Genomic DNA, 20,766 nt, shown 5'->3' with positions numbered 1-20,766 from the left:
GCTAACAAGTTTGCACTTTATCTTAAAGGCAATGGGAAGCTATTAACTATTCTTAAGAACAGAATGACGTGGCTAGATTTGTGCTTTGAAAATATTATTCTGGCTGCTCAGTGTACTTATGTACAAATCTTATGTTGTTATGAAGGTGTTACTCAAATACTGGCCAGAATTTATTTCCATAAGCCAGCTTTTAACCTTTTCAGACCCAGTACCCACTTTTTTTTAAACTAATATTTTATGACACCCTTTAAGTTTCACGCAATGACTTCTTGATAATATCTGTCTGTGTAGATACATAATTTGAAAAAAGTGAAGGAGAAATTAAAAATTATAAAAAGACTGTTTCTGCATGTAAATACTTGGGTAGCTCTGCTCTAGAACCTTGCTACTCAAGGTGTGGCCACTGGGCTGGTAGCATTAGTATCACCTGGGAGCTTAATTATGCGGACTCTCAGGGTCTGAAATATGTATTTTAACTAGATTCTCAAATGACTTGTATGTGTATATAAGTTTGTAAAGTACTTTTTTTCCAGTATGTTATAAAATAGGTGCTTGCATCTGTTTGTAGAATCACTGTGAATATGACAACTGCAAAGGCAGATTGTTACAGGTGTATGTATTGGCACCTCAGGTACCATGAAGTGCCGATGATGTTATTTTTCTGAAGCAATTCTTAGTAAAATTTCAAACAAAGCACTTGTGGTTGTCACTTAATTACATACTACTTGCTTTTAAATTCAACATATGTCAGAACTGTGGGGAACTACTTTATGTTTATAATTTGTTTCTAGGTTCACTTAATTGTAAACAGGCCTCTCAGCTAGATGAATGTCTTGTAGAACATTCAAAAGTGGTGCAGGACAATTCTTTGTGGTACAGGGCTAGCCTGAGCGCTGCTGTCAGCTTTCCCTGGCTCCCATCCACTGAACACGAATAGTGTCTCCCAGTTATTTTGACAACCTCCCCTAATAAAAGCTCCCACAGAGTTCCAAAATGTTCCAGCTTCCCTTGATGCTGCCTTTATTGAGAACTACTGCCGTAAACTTGGATATGATATGAGCTGCTGATGCAGCACAACTTGTAACCAGCCTGAATCCTTTGAAGCAGGTATTTTGGCTGAGGCCTTTTGCTGAGTTGGTATGCATCAAGCTGGAATATTGAATACAGTTCTATACTCCACTGGCCAGAAAGCTTTTCAAGATATACTCTTCCCTAACCCTCTGTTCTAAGCCTTTTTTTGTGAACAACCCAAGAGTTATTGCCTTTACCACACTTACCGCCATATCCCTCGGGGGATTTGGGTAGAAGACAGATTGAAAGCCAATGTAGTCACTTCACCTTCTAATCCATTAAAATTGGCTGTAGAAAACAGAAGGCCTAAACCCTATACTTATAAAAACCTGAAATAAAATAAGGTAAAAAAATATATAAATCAAGTTGAAAACTGTTAAGAATTAATGACACCCCAATCACGGACTGTTTCACAAAGCTTTGGTTCTGTCAGGTGCAGAACATATTAGCTAAGTTGCAAGTATGTGAGAATATTATCAAGAGTATAAGAGTATTTGGAAAGGATACTTTGCACACACTTGAACAGACATGTGCATAAAGCTTTCATTGAAAGAGAGCTTGCTATTTGGAGAGATTGTAGGAACAGTAGGTCTATAGATGAATTCTAGGAAAAGAACAAAATTTAATTTTGAGGTAGTTGCAAATCATAGGAGAGGTTTTTGTATCAGGTTAGCCAAGGTTAAGTAAGTTTTAGAGAAGCTAAGTGAATGCATATAGTGATCACATAGTAAAGGAGATGACACAAGTATGAGGGAAAATGACCACCAAGAAGTAACCAGGTAGTAGAGAAAATATTGTATAAATCTGTTTTCCCAGTTTTTTTTTCATCCATCACCTCACATTTGTTATTTATTAGGAAAAAGAGAGAAAAAAAAAACAGGAGACAGTTGAGAAATGGTGAAATTGACATAAGGAAAATTTATTGACACACACAGAGTAATAAATCATAAAGCATAGAAGTTTGAGGAACATTCTGTTACCATATTTGGAATGCGTAACTTATAAACAATGCTTTAATATATAAAATATTATATACAATAGATTTATGAGTAAAGACTGTCTCTACTGGTGTCTGTTCTTGAGTTTCTGTTTCTGTTTAATACATAATCTTGGTCATTGTTCTGAGAATTACTTTCTTATAATGATCATCTATTAATGAAAATGTGGTTAAGATATTTGATCTGTTTTGTGTTTAAGAATACTGTGAAGCTAAAATCCCTTAGATTATTGGTGTAGATATTAGAATGTAATAGATAATACTGAACTTAGTAAGTCTCAGTTTCTATTCAGTGGGTCAATAAAGAATAGCTTTTAGACTTTGTTGATGATTTCCTGTAGGTTAACCACACAAATTGTAATTAGGAAGTAGTCACATTTACTAGAAAACTTTAAAAATTATTTTATTTTCACTGAAGAGGGATGGTGTATGTCCCCATTAAAAGGATAAAGTTGATGAAATGGGGACAGTTTATACCTTATTTCTTCTTCTTTTATAGGTTTTAAAACGACCAGAATATTTTGGGAAGTTTGGTAAAATACATAAAGTTGTCATCAATAATAGCACATCATATGCAGGCTCACAGGTAACTAATTATAGGGATTTTTGCCTTTCCTCCCTATGGTCTGGGCTTGACCTGGGCTGCTCAGAAGGAAAACTTGCTTTCTGTGATTAGAAAGCTTAAGGGTCAAAGATTTAAGCAGTGTAGTGACCTCTGTTGGTGGGGTGGGGGAATTTTTGGTGCTTATTTGACCTTTTCAGGACTTAACAGTGAATTGATAGTATTAAGACGGAAATAGTAAAACAAAGATCTAGTGGTGGTTTGAAGGGGAGGGGGAATTGAGTATATTATCAGGCAGTTAAATTATATAATGATTTCTAATTAATAATGTTTTCAGATATTGTGAACTTAATACAGCGTCTTTGTTATGCTGGTATTAGCAGATAGAATACTCCTACAGATTGCATTTATTTTGGGGAGAACATAGTTTGACACTGTCTTCAAATCTTATTTTTTTTAAATCTAACTTTCAAGTTTGTTTTTTGTAACCTTGACAAGCCTGTCAGATGACTTTTTAAAAAAATAAATTTTATTCATATTTATTTTAGTCTACTTAAAATCAGATAAAATTCATTAAGTATGATTGTCTTAAGATGAACTAGTATATGGTTTAATCAAAGCTACTACTACTTCTAATCATTTGTCATTATTATTAATGAAAGTAGTAGTAAAGGCCTTTAGAATTCCTTAGGCAGGTTGTAAGATAATTTTGTTGTTGTTGTTAAGTTTTTGTTGAATTTGATACTAATAACAGTGGGTTTTCACTTTAGGGTCCAAGCGCCAGTGCTTACGTAACCTATATCCGGTCGGAAGATGCTCTCAGAGCCATACAGTGTGTCAACAATGTGGTGGTAGATGGCAGAACACTTAAGGTAATACGGTCCTCTTGATTTTTTTTTTTTTTTTTAAGGGGGAAGGGATAACATGTATTAAGTAGAGAAGAGCATAGCTTTTACATATTACATGAAGGGAGTCTAATTTGAAGATTGCTTCTTACGCATCCATTCCAACCTATGACAGCTAACTTGTTTATAGCTGACCTATGTAGGGTCCTGTTTTACCAGCTAGGAGTAAACGCATTCATTATTAGGGGCTAATCTTTAAAAATCTCCTTATATTTACACATATTTTATTTTGTGAAAATGGATTTATTACTCTCCTTGTCAGAAATAGATAATTGTTATGATTTGTTGTCCTTAAATATTTGGGCATTGATCAGTTCAGGTTTGCATGAAGGGTCCCACCAAGCAATGCTTTTAAGTAAGTGGAAGAAGGATGGCATAATTAGAAAAAGGAATTTGCCTTACGTGCCTATAACCACCTAAAACATGGAACAGATTTTGTCTTTCTACTCTTCTGACCTCTAGGGAAATGATCTGGGTGCTCAAGCTCTGGAAACCATAGGCCGAGATTTTTTTTTTTAGTTCTTTTAAATGATCATCATCTTTAATAAAGCCTGCTAATAATAGTTTAGTTCTCTAGTATTCACAGCCATACTTTGTTTTGTTGTGCCTGTGCCTCATTTTAGGTAAAATGAAAACACTAAATATGGAAATTTTCATTGTGGTGTCAGTTCACATTTTGGGTCTTTTTCCTCCCGCTTTCCTCCTCTTGCTGCAGGCATCTCTAGGTACAACAAAATACTGCAGTTACTTCTTAAAGAATATGCAGTGTCCAAAGCCTGACTGCATGTACCTACATGAATTGGGGGACGAGGCGGCCAGCTTCACAAAAGAGGAAATGCAGGTAGTAAAGTAATGTGAATTATCAACTTTGCAGAAAAGGAAGTATTTTTCTTTATAAGTTAAAATTACAAAAGCAAAAACTAAGAATTTTCTTTTTCTTTAAACTGGTATTACTTTAAAGTAGCATTTTCCAGGGCTTCCCTGGTGGCGCAGTGGTTGAGAGTCCGCCTGCCAATGCAGGGGACACAGGGTCGTGCCCTGGTCCGGGAAGATCCCACATGCCGCGGAGCGGCTGGGCCCGTGAGCCATGGCTGCTGAGCCTGTGTGTCCGGAGCACCGCAACAGGAGAGGCCACAACAGTGAGAGGCCTGCGTACCGCAAAAAAAAAAAAAAAAAAAAGTAGCATTTTCCAAATACGTAGTGTTCCATGGAATATCAGTTCTGCAGGATATTGTTACAATAAAAGTGGATCTGTGGTCCACTAAGTTTGAAAATGCTTGATTAATGAAGATAAATAGATTCCCCCACCCCCACCCCAGCAACACTTCTTAGAGTCTTTAATATGCTAATACATATCCCAGAGGGGTATGTAGAACCAGGACTTAATTGACCAAGGAAAGCATTTTGGTAAATGCTACTTTAGGGGGAATGTCAGCAAAATGAAAGCTAAGTGGGATATTGTAATTATGAGGTCCCCCACCCCATCTCTACTCTTCACAGAGCATGCTAGAAAATAATACTCTATTAGATGCTGCTGAAAAGCTAACATTATTTTTATAAAATGATTCTCCCCATGAAAGTATCCAGTGAGTCAGTGTCCTGTAAAGGGTGAATTGAAGGCTTATTTTCCTGTGTTCTTTTTTACATTTCCTGTTCTCCTGTCTCCTTTCAATTTGTAGTATAAACATGCCTTTACAAGTAAAAATGTTGACCATACGGCATATTAAATGAGGATTATGCCAAAGCACAATACTGCACTTCCCTGTTATAGGTGAGGACTTCAGATTGTTGCTGTGGACTTTTGCAGGAATACTTCTCATTTAGAAGGTGGGGGGCATTGATTACTGCCTTTCATTCTCCAAGTCAAACTAGAGACAGTCTAGGAGGGGCTCCTTTCAGAGCAGATTGTTAAATGAAATGAAATATTACCTTTTTTGACTTGGAGTTACTACAGATTAAATCCCATTATAATAAATACATTGGGATTTCTTGACAGTATGTATTGTCTTTATGAACTAAAAACAGTGTTAAAATAAGTTCTCTGTGATATTTAACGGGGATGGATGACTTACTTATTTCTTGCTTATCCAATAAATGTATCTTGATTTTTTTCTTCTTTTGGATGAAGTCTAAGGTTGAACCATTTCATGCTGAATTTTGACTAGTGGGAACTGTGCTTTACCTATGGGTACTATTACAATGAAAATCTCTGTCAAGGAATTTCTAAGCCCCAGTTGATCTCACTGAAGTATTATTGAAGAGTAAAAGGAAATGGATGGACAGTCCCTTAGAATTTATTTGTAATGGAATTTAACCTGTCTCTATGAACTGCCCCTGTTAAATCATTTGAATACCAATTTGAGCTCTTTGTGGCTAACGAAAGCCATAATATCTCCTGAAGTATTGCTTGCAGAAAGAGTTTTCAGGGCTTTTTATGTTTTAAAGATGTAAAATCCACATCTAAACTGTGTTTTTTCTTAACAATTTAAAATTCATTTCATATTGTTGTCCTGAATTCATCTTGCTCTTCTTTATCTTAGTTCAGAATTACTTTGGTTTCCTCGTTAAAACACTTCGTCAATGTAGAAAGGAAACGAGCAAATTATATCACAGCAAAAACCAGATCCTTCCTTGTTACTGCATAACTTAAAATTTAGTACCATATGAAATATTTATAGACTCAGGTGAACAGGCAAGAGCCCTCTCAGAACAGGGAACAATGCATTGTGCAATATATATGATACAGTTGTGCTCAATTTGATGATACTGCCCTTGTTTTTATTGTTTTGATTTTGCTTTGATCTGTTCTGTTCTGGTTTTGGTTTTCCCATAACATCTATTTAGACCACACTTTTAAAATAATTAACAACCCTGAAGGTAAGTAAAAAATGTCATTGCAGTCGTAATATACATGCAGATAGTAAAAAGTTATTCAGAGTAATTTCATTGTATTGTAATTTATTTTTTGTATGTGCCTAGTTTCTACAGTCAGTCTTTGTCTGATTTATTCCATCACATTTGCGACACTGCCTTCTGATAGACAGCTACCAACTCCAGTAAATACAGAGTTGTCTTTGTTGTGTATAGAGCAGAGATTGGCAAACTTTTTATGTAAAGGGCCAGTTAGTAAATATTTTAGGTTTTCTGGGCATATGATCTCTGCAGCAACTACTCAACTTTGCTGTTGTAACACGAAAGAGGTCATAGATAACACATGAATGAATGAGCATGAGTGTTCCAGTAAAACTTTATTTATAAAAACAAAGTGGCTGGCTCTAAATTGCCATCCTCTGGTCTAAAGTTTAAAATATATTAATTTTTATGTAAAAACAAATTAATGTGCTAATTAGTGTTAGGATAATGAAAAATATAGTAAAACTCTTCATCTGTGTGTTACTTATCAATCTTCTAAAAAGAGAGACTGATTTTTTAGTGATTTTCAGAAAATTCTGTAATGACCTGTTAGAAGACTTAATTCTTATGTGAAAGATGGGGAAGTAAGTTTAAAAGGGCCCCTCTAGTTTTTTAAACTAGCAAAAATGTTGTCTGTTAATATTCTTTTCTCCACATAAAGTGGGTGATGAAATGCCTTAGTTAATGGAATATGTCTCATGTAGTTTTGTTGCAAGAACTTTCATTGGTCTAGAAGTTCTGTGACATTTTCCTCACAGGTTTCTCTGATGCCATGACAAATCCTTATGTGTTTTATTTAGAATAGCTTTAGTAATTCATAAAGTACATCAGCATTTTATACCAGCCACTTTGTGAGTCCCACTGCAGTTTTAATTTCTTCTTCCACTAGGCGGGTAAACACCAAGAATATGAACAGAAGCTACTTCAAGAATTATATAAATTAAACCCCAATTTTCTTCAACTGTCTACGGGTTCAGTTGATAAGAATAAGAACAAAGTGACACCACTGCAGAGGTATGATACGTAAGTACCGATATTAGTGTAATCAGATACCTTGCCTTCATGTCTGTCAATCTTCTCTTTTCATTCTACATCTTTTTCAGGCAGGATCCTTCTTGACAGTGTCTGTCATTTGTGCAGAATTGTTGTACTATATAGGAAATGTTGAGTCACAATTTCTGGGTTTGAATATTTGCTGCCTGCTGCTCCCTGGTAATACTGCAGATGAGCCTCTTGATGCTTCCCCTTTGCATTGATTTGCAGACTACCCTGAGCCCTGGGAACACTCTCCTTGATAAAAAGGAAATTAAGAGATGTGGGTTATTTAAAAGGCTCTTGTCACCTAACTGGGGTTTCCCTCCCGATGTAATGAGAGGGAAAACACTGTAAAAGGGACAGTGGGCGTTATCTGAAGCATTTTTTGTTGGGGATAGAAGTATTCATGGTTGTCTAGTCGCAGGAATCACCAAAGTCTTATGTCCTCTGAGTGAGGAGGGTATCCCATATTCAGATCTTATTCATCTTGGAGACAACTTATTTTTGCGTAGACCTATATTCTGTTGATGTTTAAACAAATTTATAATTTTATGTATTGAGTCTTATCCTGATATGGTGATCTTCACATCTTGGATTGTATTTGGTTATGGCCTGTGAGAAAATGGTATGATTAATAAAACAATAATTTGGGGGTTATACTTTATTCTGAATGTACCTTAAGTTTGATGTGTCAGGATCTTTTTTTTTTTTTGATTTGTTAAGTCTGACTTTTGTAAAGTGAATTCATTTAAAGTAAATAGCTGTAATTAATTTAAATAGGTCGATTTCTTTTTTAAAAAATTTATTCCAAAGTTAAATTCATTTAAGTGATGTTTTAAATGTCTGGTTATTACATAGTCCCATTGTAGTCCCATGTTTATTTAGCACTAAAATAATGTAAGGGCCATTTTTTAAACATAGCTAATAATAACTACATGGATTGTTATCAGAGTCAGTTTCTTCAAAACTTATTCTTGTATTTAAATTCTTGAGGTCCTTGTTAAGTTTATTCACTTAGATAGTAAAGATTATTTATAAAGGCAGTTCAAATTTAAATACTTCCTGTTTATTTGCACACACATATGTACATGTGTATATAAATATATGAGGCCATAGAGCAAAACATAAAATTACTATATAATAAACTATGTGAAATTTGTTTTATCAAAGCTAAGAATAAACGCTAAGTTTAAAATCTTTTTGGGTTGATGAGCTTTGACCCTTTCCGTTGATCTTTTTGTCCCCACCCCATATGTTTATTTTATTATGAACCTATGCTATTATTTACCTCATTGGTTGCTAACTCTGTAGTGCATTATATAAGAATGAGGTTATTGCAGTAAAAATTTATTTCAGATGCTTTTAAATACACATCTTTATTCTCATTAAAACTGTTGTCATTCTAATTAAAGTCATATTCTGGGTTTACAGCCCCTAGAGAATTCAGAGCAGAAACGTAAAATTTAGATGATCTCTTTGCTACATTTGTTATTCCCTGAATATAAAAGTAATGTTTCTATTGAAGGAAATCTGAAAAATATACAAAAGCATAAAGAAGAAAGTAAAAATTGTATGTGATCTCAATACTCAGACGTTTTCACTGAAAATGATTTGATGTATCTTCCTTGCAGTGTATATTTCCTTGTAGTCCTTTTCCTTCCTGTGAATGTATATATACACAAAACACATTGGTTTGTTACATTTTAAAACTTAATACCCATTATTATGAATATTTTCCCATGTTATGAAAGCAATTTTCATGACTGTGTAGTATTCCATTATATGTGAGTATTTAAAATTTATTAAACCAGTCTCCTGCTGATGTATATTATCTTACTTTCATTTTGGTGCTATTATTTATAACACTGTGATGAACATTTTTTCATGTAAACATTTTGGTTATAGTTTTGATGCTCTTAGAACTGCTGAGTCAATGATTGTGAGTACCTGTTTCCTTGAATTGAGTATTTTTTTCTGCACATTTACCAATTTGATAAACAAAAAATCTCATTTTGATTTATAGTTGATTAATATAGTGAACTTATGCATTGTGAATTCGTATCTCTTTGCCATGTTTTATTGGTATTTAAGTGTTTTCTGTGCAGTATATAAACTGGCTTCCCCCATTAGTTGACCAAGTCTGTTTGTTTCAAAATACTTGAGTTTACAGATCAATTTTGGGAGAATTTATATTCTACAGTATAACATTGAGTCCTCTCAACCATTAGTGTGGTATATCTCTCTATTTAAGTCTTTTGTCTCTCAGGAAAGATTTTTTTTGGTCTTTTCCCTGCATTTTTAAATCGGATCTCCCACCATCATCTCTTCCTATTTGAGAATCCCTAGGCTAAAAATTAAAGAACAGTGTTAGAGAGTGGTGCTAGCAGGCATCCTGTTGCATTACTTTTATAGAGATCTCTCCAGTGTTTTATTCACTCTTAAATATGATTTTAACCATTTATTTGAGATAAATTTTTAATCACAATGTGAAAGTACCTTGCTATTTTTAATTTATTGGGCTTTTCTCTTTAGATTGGAAGTGAAAATTGGAATTTACCAAATGTCTTTTTAGCGTTTTAACAGTAGTTAGCTTTCTTTAAATTATTTTTTTTGTGATCCCTTATTAATAGATTTAGTAATATTTTATTGACTTTGCTTTCATATAAAGTGTAGTCAGAGCACATTTGTAACTGTTTCAGTAACAGGAGAGGAGTGTCATAGCAGCCACAAGTTGTAGAGAAAAAAAAGAAGAAAAAGAGGGATTTAAAACAGTATTCCCATTTGATAACTTTGCCCAAAACCAGTGCAACTGAACCTCAGCTGGGACCAGAATAAATTTTGACATAGTTACCTTTGCTTTTCATAAGTACATGATATAGGAAGGTTTTGCGGGGAGGGAGAAAGGTTGTTTTTTGTTTGTTTAATGCAAGTCCCCCAAATTTATTAAGGACAGTTAATGGCCCAGGTTACAGAGAGTTGTGGGTTTGTTGTTTTGTTTTTTTTTGGCAGCTCCTATAGCTTGTTTTCTTTCCATGCCAACCCCTGTAAGAGAGTAAGTTTGACTGTCAGTATTACTGAAAGTCTGCTTTGGTCTTCATTTCTACGTTGCCACCATACAAGGTACAGTGGTAGGGATGAATTTGTAGATAAGTTTTCTTCTTCCCACAGGGAAGAACTGCCAAGTTAGAAAGATGAGCAGTACAACTCTTTCTATGGTCCTACCCTACAGAGAACATTTTTCTTATTCAAGATAAATTGAGAATTAGACTTTCCAAGGACACAAAGAAAAAGAATGTTCCTTTTCCTCTTTTCTTGGCATTCCTGTGTAGTGAGTAGCAGTTTTAGAAGAATTGCAGGAAAGCAAAACTTGGAACTTTATAGATTGACATTAAACTTAAAATGTACTTTTTTCATTTGTAATTAATCCAGAGTACAAATATTAAAATTATCATAGCTACTAATCGTCACTGAACCCTGACATGGTCCCCTGATACACATTAATGTTAGTAAGTGAAATTTTCTATAATATGTCTTATTCCTATCTCACTTAAATGAATAATAAATTAGAGGGTGTGTGTCATTTGTTCTTCACACACACATCCCCATTATTATGAGTTTGAGAGTGTATCAGTCAGATTGAGCATTGACTGTAGATATGCTGTTTTTCTATATTAGTAAGTTACTTTGAAATGATGAATACAAATGTAAAGAATGGGGAGTAAGGGAGCCATGCAGTAGTGATGCTTATGGACTGGATATTTTGTTTTTAAATTTGGGGCTCTGAGATACCTTTATTTACATTGAGGCACTATTTGTGCACCAACTGAAGACTGAGACAGGAATAGTAGTAGCTAGATGGCTGCTCTATGCCCAGGACAGTGCACAGGCCTCCCTACAAGTGTTTGGGGGACAGATTATGGGGTGTGCAGATCACTCAAGGTAAGTGGTTCTGACTTGATGTTGTGGCTCCAAGAAGCCACCGTTGAAGGAATCGAGATGTTCAGCTTTAGGTTTAGGTAGAAAGAGGGTTGAACAGAAATTTGGTGTCTTCTGTGTTCATTTAATCTCCTCAGTAGTCCTGTGTGGTAGACATCATTGGTATTTTACTACTGGCAAGAATACTAAGTCTCAGAGAGTTCAGATAATTTACCAGTATCCTACACAAATAAGTGATAGACCAGATTCTGACCTAAAGTCTCTGCCACTTTTAAGCCCAAGCTCATTCTCCCACTCTGCCATTTCTTAGTCTAGAATAGGTGAAATTTAAGACTCTAACATGAATTAAAAACTCTGACATGAATCAAACTAAATCAATTAAATGAAACTATGCCATAACTGTATGTAGTTTGACCTTAAAGATCTCTGGTACTTAAGGCTTAAACATAGTGGATGTACTATAAATTCCAAGGAAGGTTAAGCAAAATCTTCCCTAAACCACAGATTGGTGGCAGTAGAGGATAAGCTAAAGAAAAGATGAATGGAAAACTTCTATAGAAATTTGTCAGTTTTTATCACATTGAAGGAAGAGGTACATCCTTAAAAAATATATACAGCTATATTTTTATTGAAAGTCAAATATAAGCTCTGATAGACAGAAGCCATAGCCAGAGTGCCTTATTTATTTAGCAGAATGGGGGTAGTCACTGCGTGAATCCTGTTCTTCTGTCCTAACATCATGTGGTAAATCCCTGAGATTTAGAAAGGATATGGTCCAGAGGCTTGTACAAAATAGTCTCAGTAGAGCATGTTAAATCACGCATAGGCTTCTGAGTATCTGTGAACTCTGAAATTTTATGTAAAATGTGTGTGTGTGTGTGTGTGTGTGTGTGTGTAAATTTTTCTGGAGGAGGAGCAGTGTAAAGCAGTAATTCTCAAAGTATGGTCAAGCGCCATGAAAGGTAGCCTACATTTTTTTTGTAAAATGGATCCCCAGAAAGCCATTCCCATTTTTGAAATAGGTAAATGGTTTGCAGTTCCTTACTTTTATTTTTGTATAAAACTAAGGGCTGCTTACTAGTAAATTAAGTAGATAGTAAAGTTTGCTAAAATTGGATATTTACATTAAAATTCGTGAATTATGAGATTTTTCTGAACTTATTTCTCAGTCCTTCCTTATTTTTCTTAAATTTTATTCCCATGATGTATTTGGATATATAAAGTTACTGCACATGTACACGTACATACTTGGAAAACTAGTAAGTCAACTCTGGTATCTTGCTCCACCTAAGTAGAATATTTTCAAAAAGGATAGAGAGCTACTGGTATTTTTTCCAGAGGGTGGGTGTAATGAGTGAGGGGAAGGGAGGGGAAGGGTTATGTTGGGAGGGATGGGAGGAAAGGGTTAGAGATAGAGTTTTTGGTGCCCTTATTTCTTAGAATAGAAGAAAAGGCACATCAAATGAGCAATTGTGTGTTTAAATTCAACTTAGTATCTTTTAAAGATCAAACTTTATTACTGAAATACAAAATTATAATGAATAGATGGAGATTTTTCTGTTGTTTTTGAAAGCTTGCCACAACCTTATGATATGTTTAGGATGGTGGATGTCCACCTTTCAGTTTTAATATTAAGGATAATTAATTTTTTGTGCTTACTAGTAATCAGAACGTTTATGTTCATTCATATTTGGTATGTCCTGGAGTTATGAGAAAATTCCAATTAGAATCATATTTGCCAGCTACAGTTAGTCTAGGTTTATTGAGGCATTTTTTTCTTGCCATGTTAATCGTGTCATGTTACTTAAGATGTGGCCATATTTTAGTAGCAAAGTGATATTTTCAATGTTAATGTATATTTGAAGCCCCTGTATCAAAATAAATTCTATAAAAGCAAGCTTCCTGTCTATAACTTAAATTCGTCCTTTGCAGTAGCAAATGTTTATCTCAGTTATTTAAGACTCTGGTGAGCATGAAAAATTAAAATGAATTCTTCTCAATAAATATGGGAATATTTAGGAGCGGTGTGAATATGTACTTGGGTATATAGTAACATGACAGAAATTTGGAAATGTCCATTATATTGACATATGGCTTAAATTTTACTTTATATTCAAAATGCAACAAAAATTAGTACAACCATGACTACTATTTTTATCTTGTGAATGTGAGAAACAAGGGAACTAGACTTCCTCAGTATTTTTCCTATCCCACTCCCAGTTCTTAAAAATGATTTTTTCTTTGATTCTTCTACTATGTGACTACTTGTTTTATGTTGAACATTTTAGAAAGCAGCCAAGAAGACTATATTTAGGAATTTGGTGCTGTCGCCACCAAGGAAATAAAAGGAAATCAAACTCAAAACTGCCCAAAGGGCCAGTTAGAAGGTAGCAGAATTGGCTGAGCATCTGAAGATCCAAACAGAGGCACAGCTGTGTCACACTACCTGCTTCAGATAGTTGTGAATTTTGGTTTCTTTATCTGTAAAACAGAGTATTTAAATTTGATATTAATGATTCCTTCTGGCTCTAAAGTCTAATAACTTCAGAGACTTTGAGGAGACTTGATGCCTTTTCACTGTGTTCCTTTTGCACTAGTGCAGTGATCATCAGACACCAGGTATCTCAATTTGGACTAACTGAATCAGAATCTCCAAGGACAGAATCTAGATAGATATATACTCTATACTTTCAATAGATAAATATAAATATTTATATTTTGAAAAGCTCCATAGCACCAGATTCCAACTGTTGGGTTTGTTGGAAAATATTTAATCCTGAGAAATCTGTACTTTCACCATAGGTTTCAGAACTATTTAGGACTAGAACTTAAAAATTTTTAATGAGACTGTATGGAAACACATTTACAAATTTTAATCTGCAGGGATTTATACACACAGCATTAACTTCCGGAAATAATATCTTGATTGTGTTATGAACCCTAACTACCTATTAGAATTTCTCAGTCCCACTTGAAGCCAGTGCTTTTCAGTCAACTCTGTGGTTCAGGTGTCTCAATTTCTCTTTCCCTTCGTATTATTACTGGACAGCGATGATTCCAAGGCTAACATGCTATTCTTCCACTTCTTAAACCAATTGAAATATAAGTGTGGATGCAGCCAGGACCTTGCATGTTTGTTACTACAGCACAACTTGCAAAAATTCTGTTGGGACATTCTGGCCTTTCCTCGGGGCCATACCTAATTGGCTGAGACAATCTTTGATCTCTTTAATTCTGATCCAGGCTCAGAGGGCTCATTCGGAGCAAGGAGAGGCAGACCTCGAAGCACCTGTGGAAAGCCAGCAGCATGAGATTGAATCCTGGACCCTAGAATTAAGGGCTATGATGGAGAAGCTGGTGAAATCCATCAGCCAACTGAAAGACCAGCAGGATGTCTTCTGCTTCCGATGTAAGACCCAGACCCCAGTGAGAATACCCTCTTTGGGCGCCCATCAGACCAGACAGCAGCAGCTTTTGCAGGAAATTCTCAGTGAACTGGACTAAAGGAGAAAGGAGGTGCTAGATGCCTCCAAAGCACTGCTAGGCCAATTAATCACCCTAATTAATGGAAGGTCCAGCAGCAAAACACCTGCATTGGAGCCCCCCGGACGATGGGTTGGATCAGCTGGAGAAGTGTTCACAGCTGGAGCAAAGTTGTTGTTTCACCTGAATCAGCTGCTGAAGGAACTCAGTTGCCTGGTTAGCTATCAGGATGACCTTCTGACTAAAGGGGTGGACCTCTGGAAGGCCCCATACACAGAGTTGCTTTTAGATCTGTTCCTGGCCTTTGTGGTAGAAACCCAGCCCTATGTTTCCTAAAGTCCCCATTGACCCCTCATCCTCAAGACGGGGAGGAAGTTCACTGTCCAGATGAGGCCGCTGATGAGATTCCAGGAAGACAGTGGGTCACTGACTGCAAAAGTCTCCACTGACTGTAAGCTTCATCAATTACAGTCATCCCTCAGTATTCATGGGGATCAGTCCCTTAGGATTACAAAATCCTCGGATGCTCAAGTCCCTTATATAAGATGGTGTAGTATTTGCACATAACCTACACACATCCTCCTGTGTACTTTAAATCATCTCTGGATTGCTTATGATAACTAATATAATGTACATGCTAAGTAAATAGTTGCTGGCACAAGAGAAATTCAAGTTTGCTTTTTGGAACTTTCTGAAATGTTTTCTCCTCTGAATATTCTTGAATCTGAGGATGTGGAACCCATGGATGTTGAGGGCCAACTGTACAGAGTTTCCAGAAGTTCAACATTCTGACTTCAAACCAGAAAACTTTGTCCCCCAAGAAGGAGCAGAGTCAGGCTTTAATTTGGGACTCTGGCTGCCTGACTGGTGGAGCCGTGTTCAGGTGGTTTTGGAAAGGGCAACAATAGGGGACTGCTGGGTGCAACAGGAACCACACACTTATCAGCTTCATGGTCAGATACACCTACCAGGATCTGAAGCAGGAGCTGAAGACAGATACCCTCTGTGTAGTGATTATTTCTAACATGAAGCTACTCTTGATTGCCTGGTCCTTGGTTCTCGGGTTCAGTCTGGTCAGCTCACATCCCTAGAATCGGCAGTTCTTTTCCAGCACCGCCAGGAATGCCAGCTGCTGAAGACCATCTCTAGTACCTTTCTGTTGCACTTAAGTGAATCACTGGGAGGGGGTATTACCTGTTCTTGGTTGAACGATGATGAAGTGCAGCCTTGCACCAGGAGATACTGCAGTCATTCGTGCTAACTGAAGTCATCCACCACTACCAACCTCTTACTGAGGCGGACTTACCCGAGAACCTGCTGTACTTCCTCTACTCCTGAAGCCCCAGGGATGAGGCTTTTGGGTGCTACTACCAGGAGAGAGTTAACCTTCAGGAACAGAGGAAATAACCTGAAACATAGGCTCATTGTGGTCTCTAACAGACAAGTGGATGAGCTAGAACAACCACTAGAGCCAGAACTTGAGTCATTAGAGCTGGAGCCCACACTGGCACAGGGGGCCAGAGCTAAGCCTGGAGTTAGAGCCACTGCTTGAGCAGGGCTGGATCTGGGACCAGCACTGGAGCCCACACTAGGCATGGTATCACAAAGAGTGCCAGAACCAAACCCAGGACCAGTACTAAAGCTGGAGCCTGTTCTAGAGCCATTCCTAGGGAACCCCAGGAAATAGGTCTCTATCTTCATTAGTAAATGTGATATTTATTAAAGTTTGCTTTCCTTTCTTAACCATCTTGGCATGATAATGGGTGGATGGATGTTGAATGTAACACAACAAATGCGTTAGTATGACAGAGCTTAATGAAGAAGGAATTTGGACACCTGATGCCAGGAGAGTTGCGAGAACTCTGACCTGTTAGTGGTAGCTTTGAGATATGTGTTTTCTGTTCAGCCATCAGAGTGCAAGAAGTTCACATTTATTGCAATTAGACTTCAAAAATACACTTTTTCTTTCTTTTGGGTTTGTACATGCATTTGCAGGGAGTCCCCCATCTTTATTTGCCATTTTTGCACTTACAGTTGCACTTACTATGGCAGGTTTAATTTTAATTGACCTTTTACCTAAAAAATAAAACTTTCTAGTTATATCCTTATTCCTAAAGCTCTCATTTATTATTCCTTGAATTTGTTAATTACTCTTAAATAAATTGAAGAATATACTAAAACTGAATGGAACTTAAGCTTACTAATATCTTGCCCTGATCCTGATTTTTCAGCAGCTGTCTTTGGATTGATGACAGTGATCTAGAAATTTTGATCTAGAGATCTTTGATAAAACCTTCCCAGGTAAAGCGTTAAGTGTTAATGAATCAGTGCTTATGAAACTGCAGTTGGCATGGTGGAAAAGATGATATAAGTTACCCTAATTAGTTGTAATCCAGAAACAGTCTCAAGATTTAATTCTGAATGTCATAATATTTTCATATATTGCCCTTGACATTAGCAAGATTGACCTCATCTATATTGAAAATTATTTAGTGCTTTTTAATGGTGGCGACTGAGGAGGTGAACCAAGATCAAGACACTGAAGTTCTTCCTATGTAATAGCTTGATTTCATCCTTCTGTTTCTATGACTACTCCTTCCTCTCAACTTGAAGCCTGTATTCCCTTATTATAAGAATAGTGCAAATTCGGGGAAGGTGACAGAGTAGATAGCACCAGGAATCACTCTCTCCACCTGGACAACAGTTGAACTTGCATAATCTGTCTGATATAACTATTTTGGAACTCTGAGGTCTTTTGAAGGCTTGCAACTTCCAGGGAGAGACTTGGCAGTTAACTTCAGTCAATTTCAGCTCTTAGCACAATAGCAGCTACCCCTCCCCCACCCCCAGCCACAGGGCAGCGCTATGTACATGTTCCTGGAGCAGCTTGCATATAGCTTGTGGGAGACAGGGTGGAGAAAGAGGACCGTGTTCTCAAATATTGAGGATCTCTGCTATGAATGCTGATTATTGCTTCCAATCACAGGTGCAGATGAAGAGGCAGGCAGTCATTGTTGCACCTTCCCCAAGTTGGAAGTGCCTTCCTCTCTGAAGTGATTTCAGGGGATTTAAAGGACTGACACCCTCCTGCCATACTCCTTTAATTTTTGCTTTTTCCCCTTTTGGGAGCCAGACACTAAGACCTAGGACATTCAAAAACAACCATATATAATGGGGAAAGTTAGAAAGTGACTCCATGTCCAGGGAAGGCTCAGACCTGAGAAGACCTTAAGTTTACGCCTAAGACTGATTCTCAGCACAGAGACAGCCTATAACAATCAAAAAAGAAAAAAACAAACAAAACAACAACCAGTAACAAAAAGAGCAAACACTGGGGAAGGGGAAGAATCTGATTTCCAGAGGTACCACATTACTAGATAGATTTCAAATGGCCAGTGTTAAACAAAAAATCAGACGGCATACAAAGAAACAAAAAAGAATGGTCCATTCGAAAGAAAATAAAGCAACAGAAACCATCCCTGGAAAAGACCTAATGGCAGATATACTGGACAGAGTCTTTAAAGCAACTCTCTTAAAGATTCTTAAAGAATTAAAGGAAAATGTGGAGAAAGTCAAGAAAGTGATGTGTGAACAAAAAAGGAAACATCAATAAAAGGTAGAGGGACTTCCCAGGTGGTCCAGTGGTTAAGAATCCGCCTTCCAGTGCAGGGGACATGGGTTTGATCCCTGGTCGGAGAGCTAAGATCCCATGTGCCGTGGGCAACTAAGCCCACATGCTCTAGAGCCTGCATGCCACAACTAGAGAGCCCGCGTGCCACAACTAAGACCCGATGCAGTCAAATAAATAAATATTTTAAAAAATAAATAAAAGGTAGAAACTTTTAAAAGAAACTAAAAAATTCTGGAGCTGAAAAGTGTAATAATTGAAATGAAAAATATTCTAGAGGAGTCAAATGCAGATTTGAGCAGGCAGGAGAAAGAATCAGCAAACTTGAAGATAGGGTGATGGAAATTATCTAGTCTGAGGAACACACACACACACACAAAGATTGAGGAAAGGTCAACAGAGACTAAGGGACCTGTAGGACTCCAAGTGGACCAGCAGATGCATTACTGGAGTTCCAGGGAGACGAGAGAAAGATGCAGAGAGAATATTTGAAGAGATAATGACCGAAAACCTCCCCAATTTGCTAAATGTAAACATCCAAGAAGCTTAACAAATTCTAATTAAGGTGAATTCAGAGATCCACAGTGAGACACTGAGACATGATAATCAGGACAAAGGAGAGAATCTTGCAAGCAGCAGAAGAAAATCATCACATAGAAGTGTATCTTCAGTAAGATTATCAGGAGATTTCTCATTAGAAACTTTGGAGCCCAGAAGGCAGTGGGCTGATAGATTCAGAGTGCTAAAAGGAAAAAAATACATATATACACCGGCCAAGAATCTTCTGTCCAGCAAAACTGTCCTCAAAGAGTGAGGGAGAAATTAAGACATTCCCAAATAAACAAAAGCTGAGGGAGTTCAGGACCTCTAGATCTGTCCTGCAAGAAATGCTCAAGGAGTCTTGCAAGATGAAATGAAAGGACACTGGATGGCAACCCAAAGCGGTATGGAGAAATAAAGATCTCAAAGTAAATAAGTGAGCTATTATGAAAGCTAGTGTTATTATAACAATGGTTTGTCACTATACTTTTTTCTTCCTATATGACTTGAGGTTAGTACATTTAAGGTCCAGTACTTCAGTGTAAAAGCTAGTATTACTGAAACTTCGGTTTGTGACTTCAAATCTTGTTTTCTACATAATTTAAGAAACTGCATTTAAAAGAATTATTGGGGGCACACAATGTATGAAGGTGTAATTTTGTGACATCAGTAACCAAAAGGGATAGGGATGAAGCTGTGAAAGAGCAGAAATTTTGTATATTATGAAAGTTAAGTTCATATAAATTTAAGTAGACTGTTGTGACTTTAGAATATTAAATGTATTTCCCATGATAACAACAAAGAAAGGAGCTCTAGAATATACACAAAAGGAAATGAGAAAGGAATTTAAACATTTCACTACAGAAAAATCAAACATAAAAGAAATGGGGAGTGTGGAGGAAGCTATAAGGCATATAGAAAACAAATAGCATGATGACATAATAACTCCGTATCACTAGTTATGTTAAATGTAAATGGGTTCAGTTCTCCAATCAAAAGACAGAGATTGGCAGAATGGATAAAAATACACTATCCAACTATATGCTGTCTACAAGAGACTCACATTAGACCCCAAAACACAAACAGGTTGAAAGTGAAAGAATGGGAAAAGATATTCCGTGCAAATAGGAACCAAAAAAGATCAGGGGTGGCTATACCAATATCAGACATAATAGACTTTAAATAAAACAGGATTATATGAGACAAAGAAGGACATTATACATTAATAAAAGTTTCATTACAGCAAGAAGATAGGACAGTGATAAACATTTACACACCCAATGACCATCAAAATATATGAAGCAAAAACTGACGGTATTGAAGGGAGAAATAGTTCTGCAGTCATAGCTGGAGACTTCAGTATCCCACTCACAATAATGGATAGAACAACCAGACAAAGCATAAGGAGAGGATTTAAACAACACAAACTAACTAGATCTAACAGACATATACAGAACACTGTACCCAACAATAGAATAAACATTCTTCTCAAGTGCACGTGGGACATTTTCCAGGATAGACCATATGTTAGGCCACAAATTAAATTCAATAGATTTAAAAAGATAAACATACCAAGTATCTTTTCTGACCACAATAGGATGAAATTAGAAATCATTAACAAAAGGAAATCTAGAAAATTGTGGAAATTAAACAACACTTTTAAACAACTAATGGGTCAAAGAAGAAATGACAAGGA

General features: G+C 36.5%; 1 protein-coding gene across 10 annotated transcripts in view; it reads left to right on the top strand.

Moving 5' to 3' along the window:
- Window positions 1-20,766, top strand: part of CNOT4 (CCR4-NOT transcription complex subunit 4) — a gene marked incomplete at both ends in the record, with an annotated part of 79,444 nt that overhangs the window by 18,422 nt on the left and 40,256 nt on the right. For 4 of the 10 annotated variants that reach the window (XM_079711504.1, XM_079711503.1, XM_079711498.1 and 1 more), the window contains 4 exons: window positions 2,568-2,654; window positions 3,401-3,502; window positions 4,251-4,376; window positions 7,338-7,471. In XM_079711504.1, the coding sequence (XP_079567630.1) occupies window positions 2,568-2,654; window positions 3,401-3,502; window positions 4,251-4,376; window positions 7,338-7,471 (449 nt within the window). The remainder of the gene's footprint in view (window positions 1-2,567; window positions 2,655-3,400; window positions 3,503-4,250; window positions 4,377-7,337; window positions 7,472-20,766) is intronic. The other 6 variants (XM_079711501.1, XM_079711505.1, XM_079711500.1 and 3 more) reach the window with 2 other exon arrangements.

This window comes from Hyperoodon ampullatus, assembly GCF_949752795.1.
Source record: "Hyperoodon ampullatus genome assembly, chromosome: 9".
Classification (NCBI taxonomy): domain Eukaryota; kingdom Metazoa; phylum Chordata; class Mammalia; order Artiodactyla; family Ziphiidae; genus Hyperoodon; species Hyperoodon ampullatus.
This window is presented reverse-complemented; position numbering and strand designations above follow the sequence as displayed.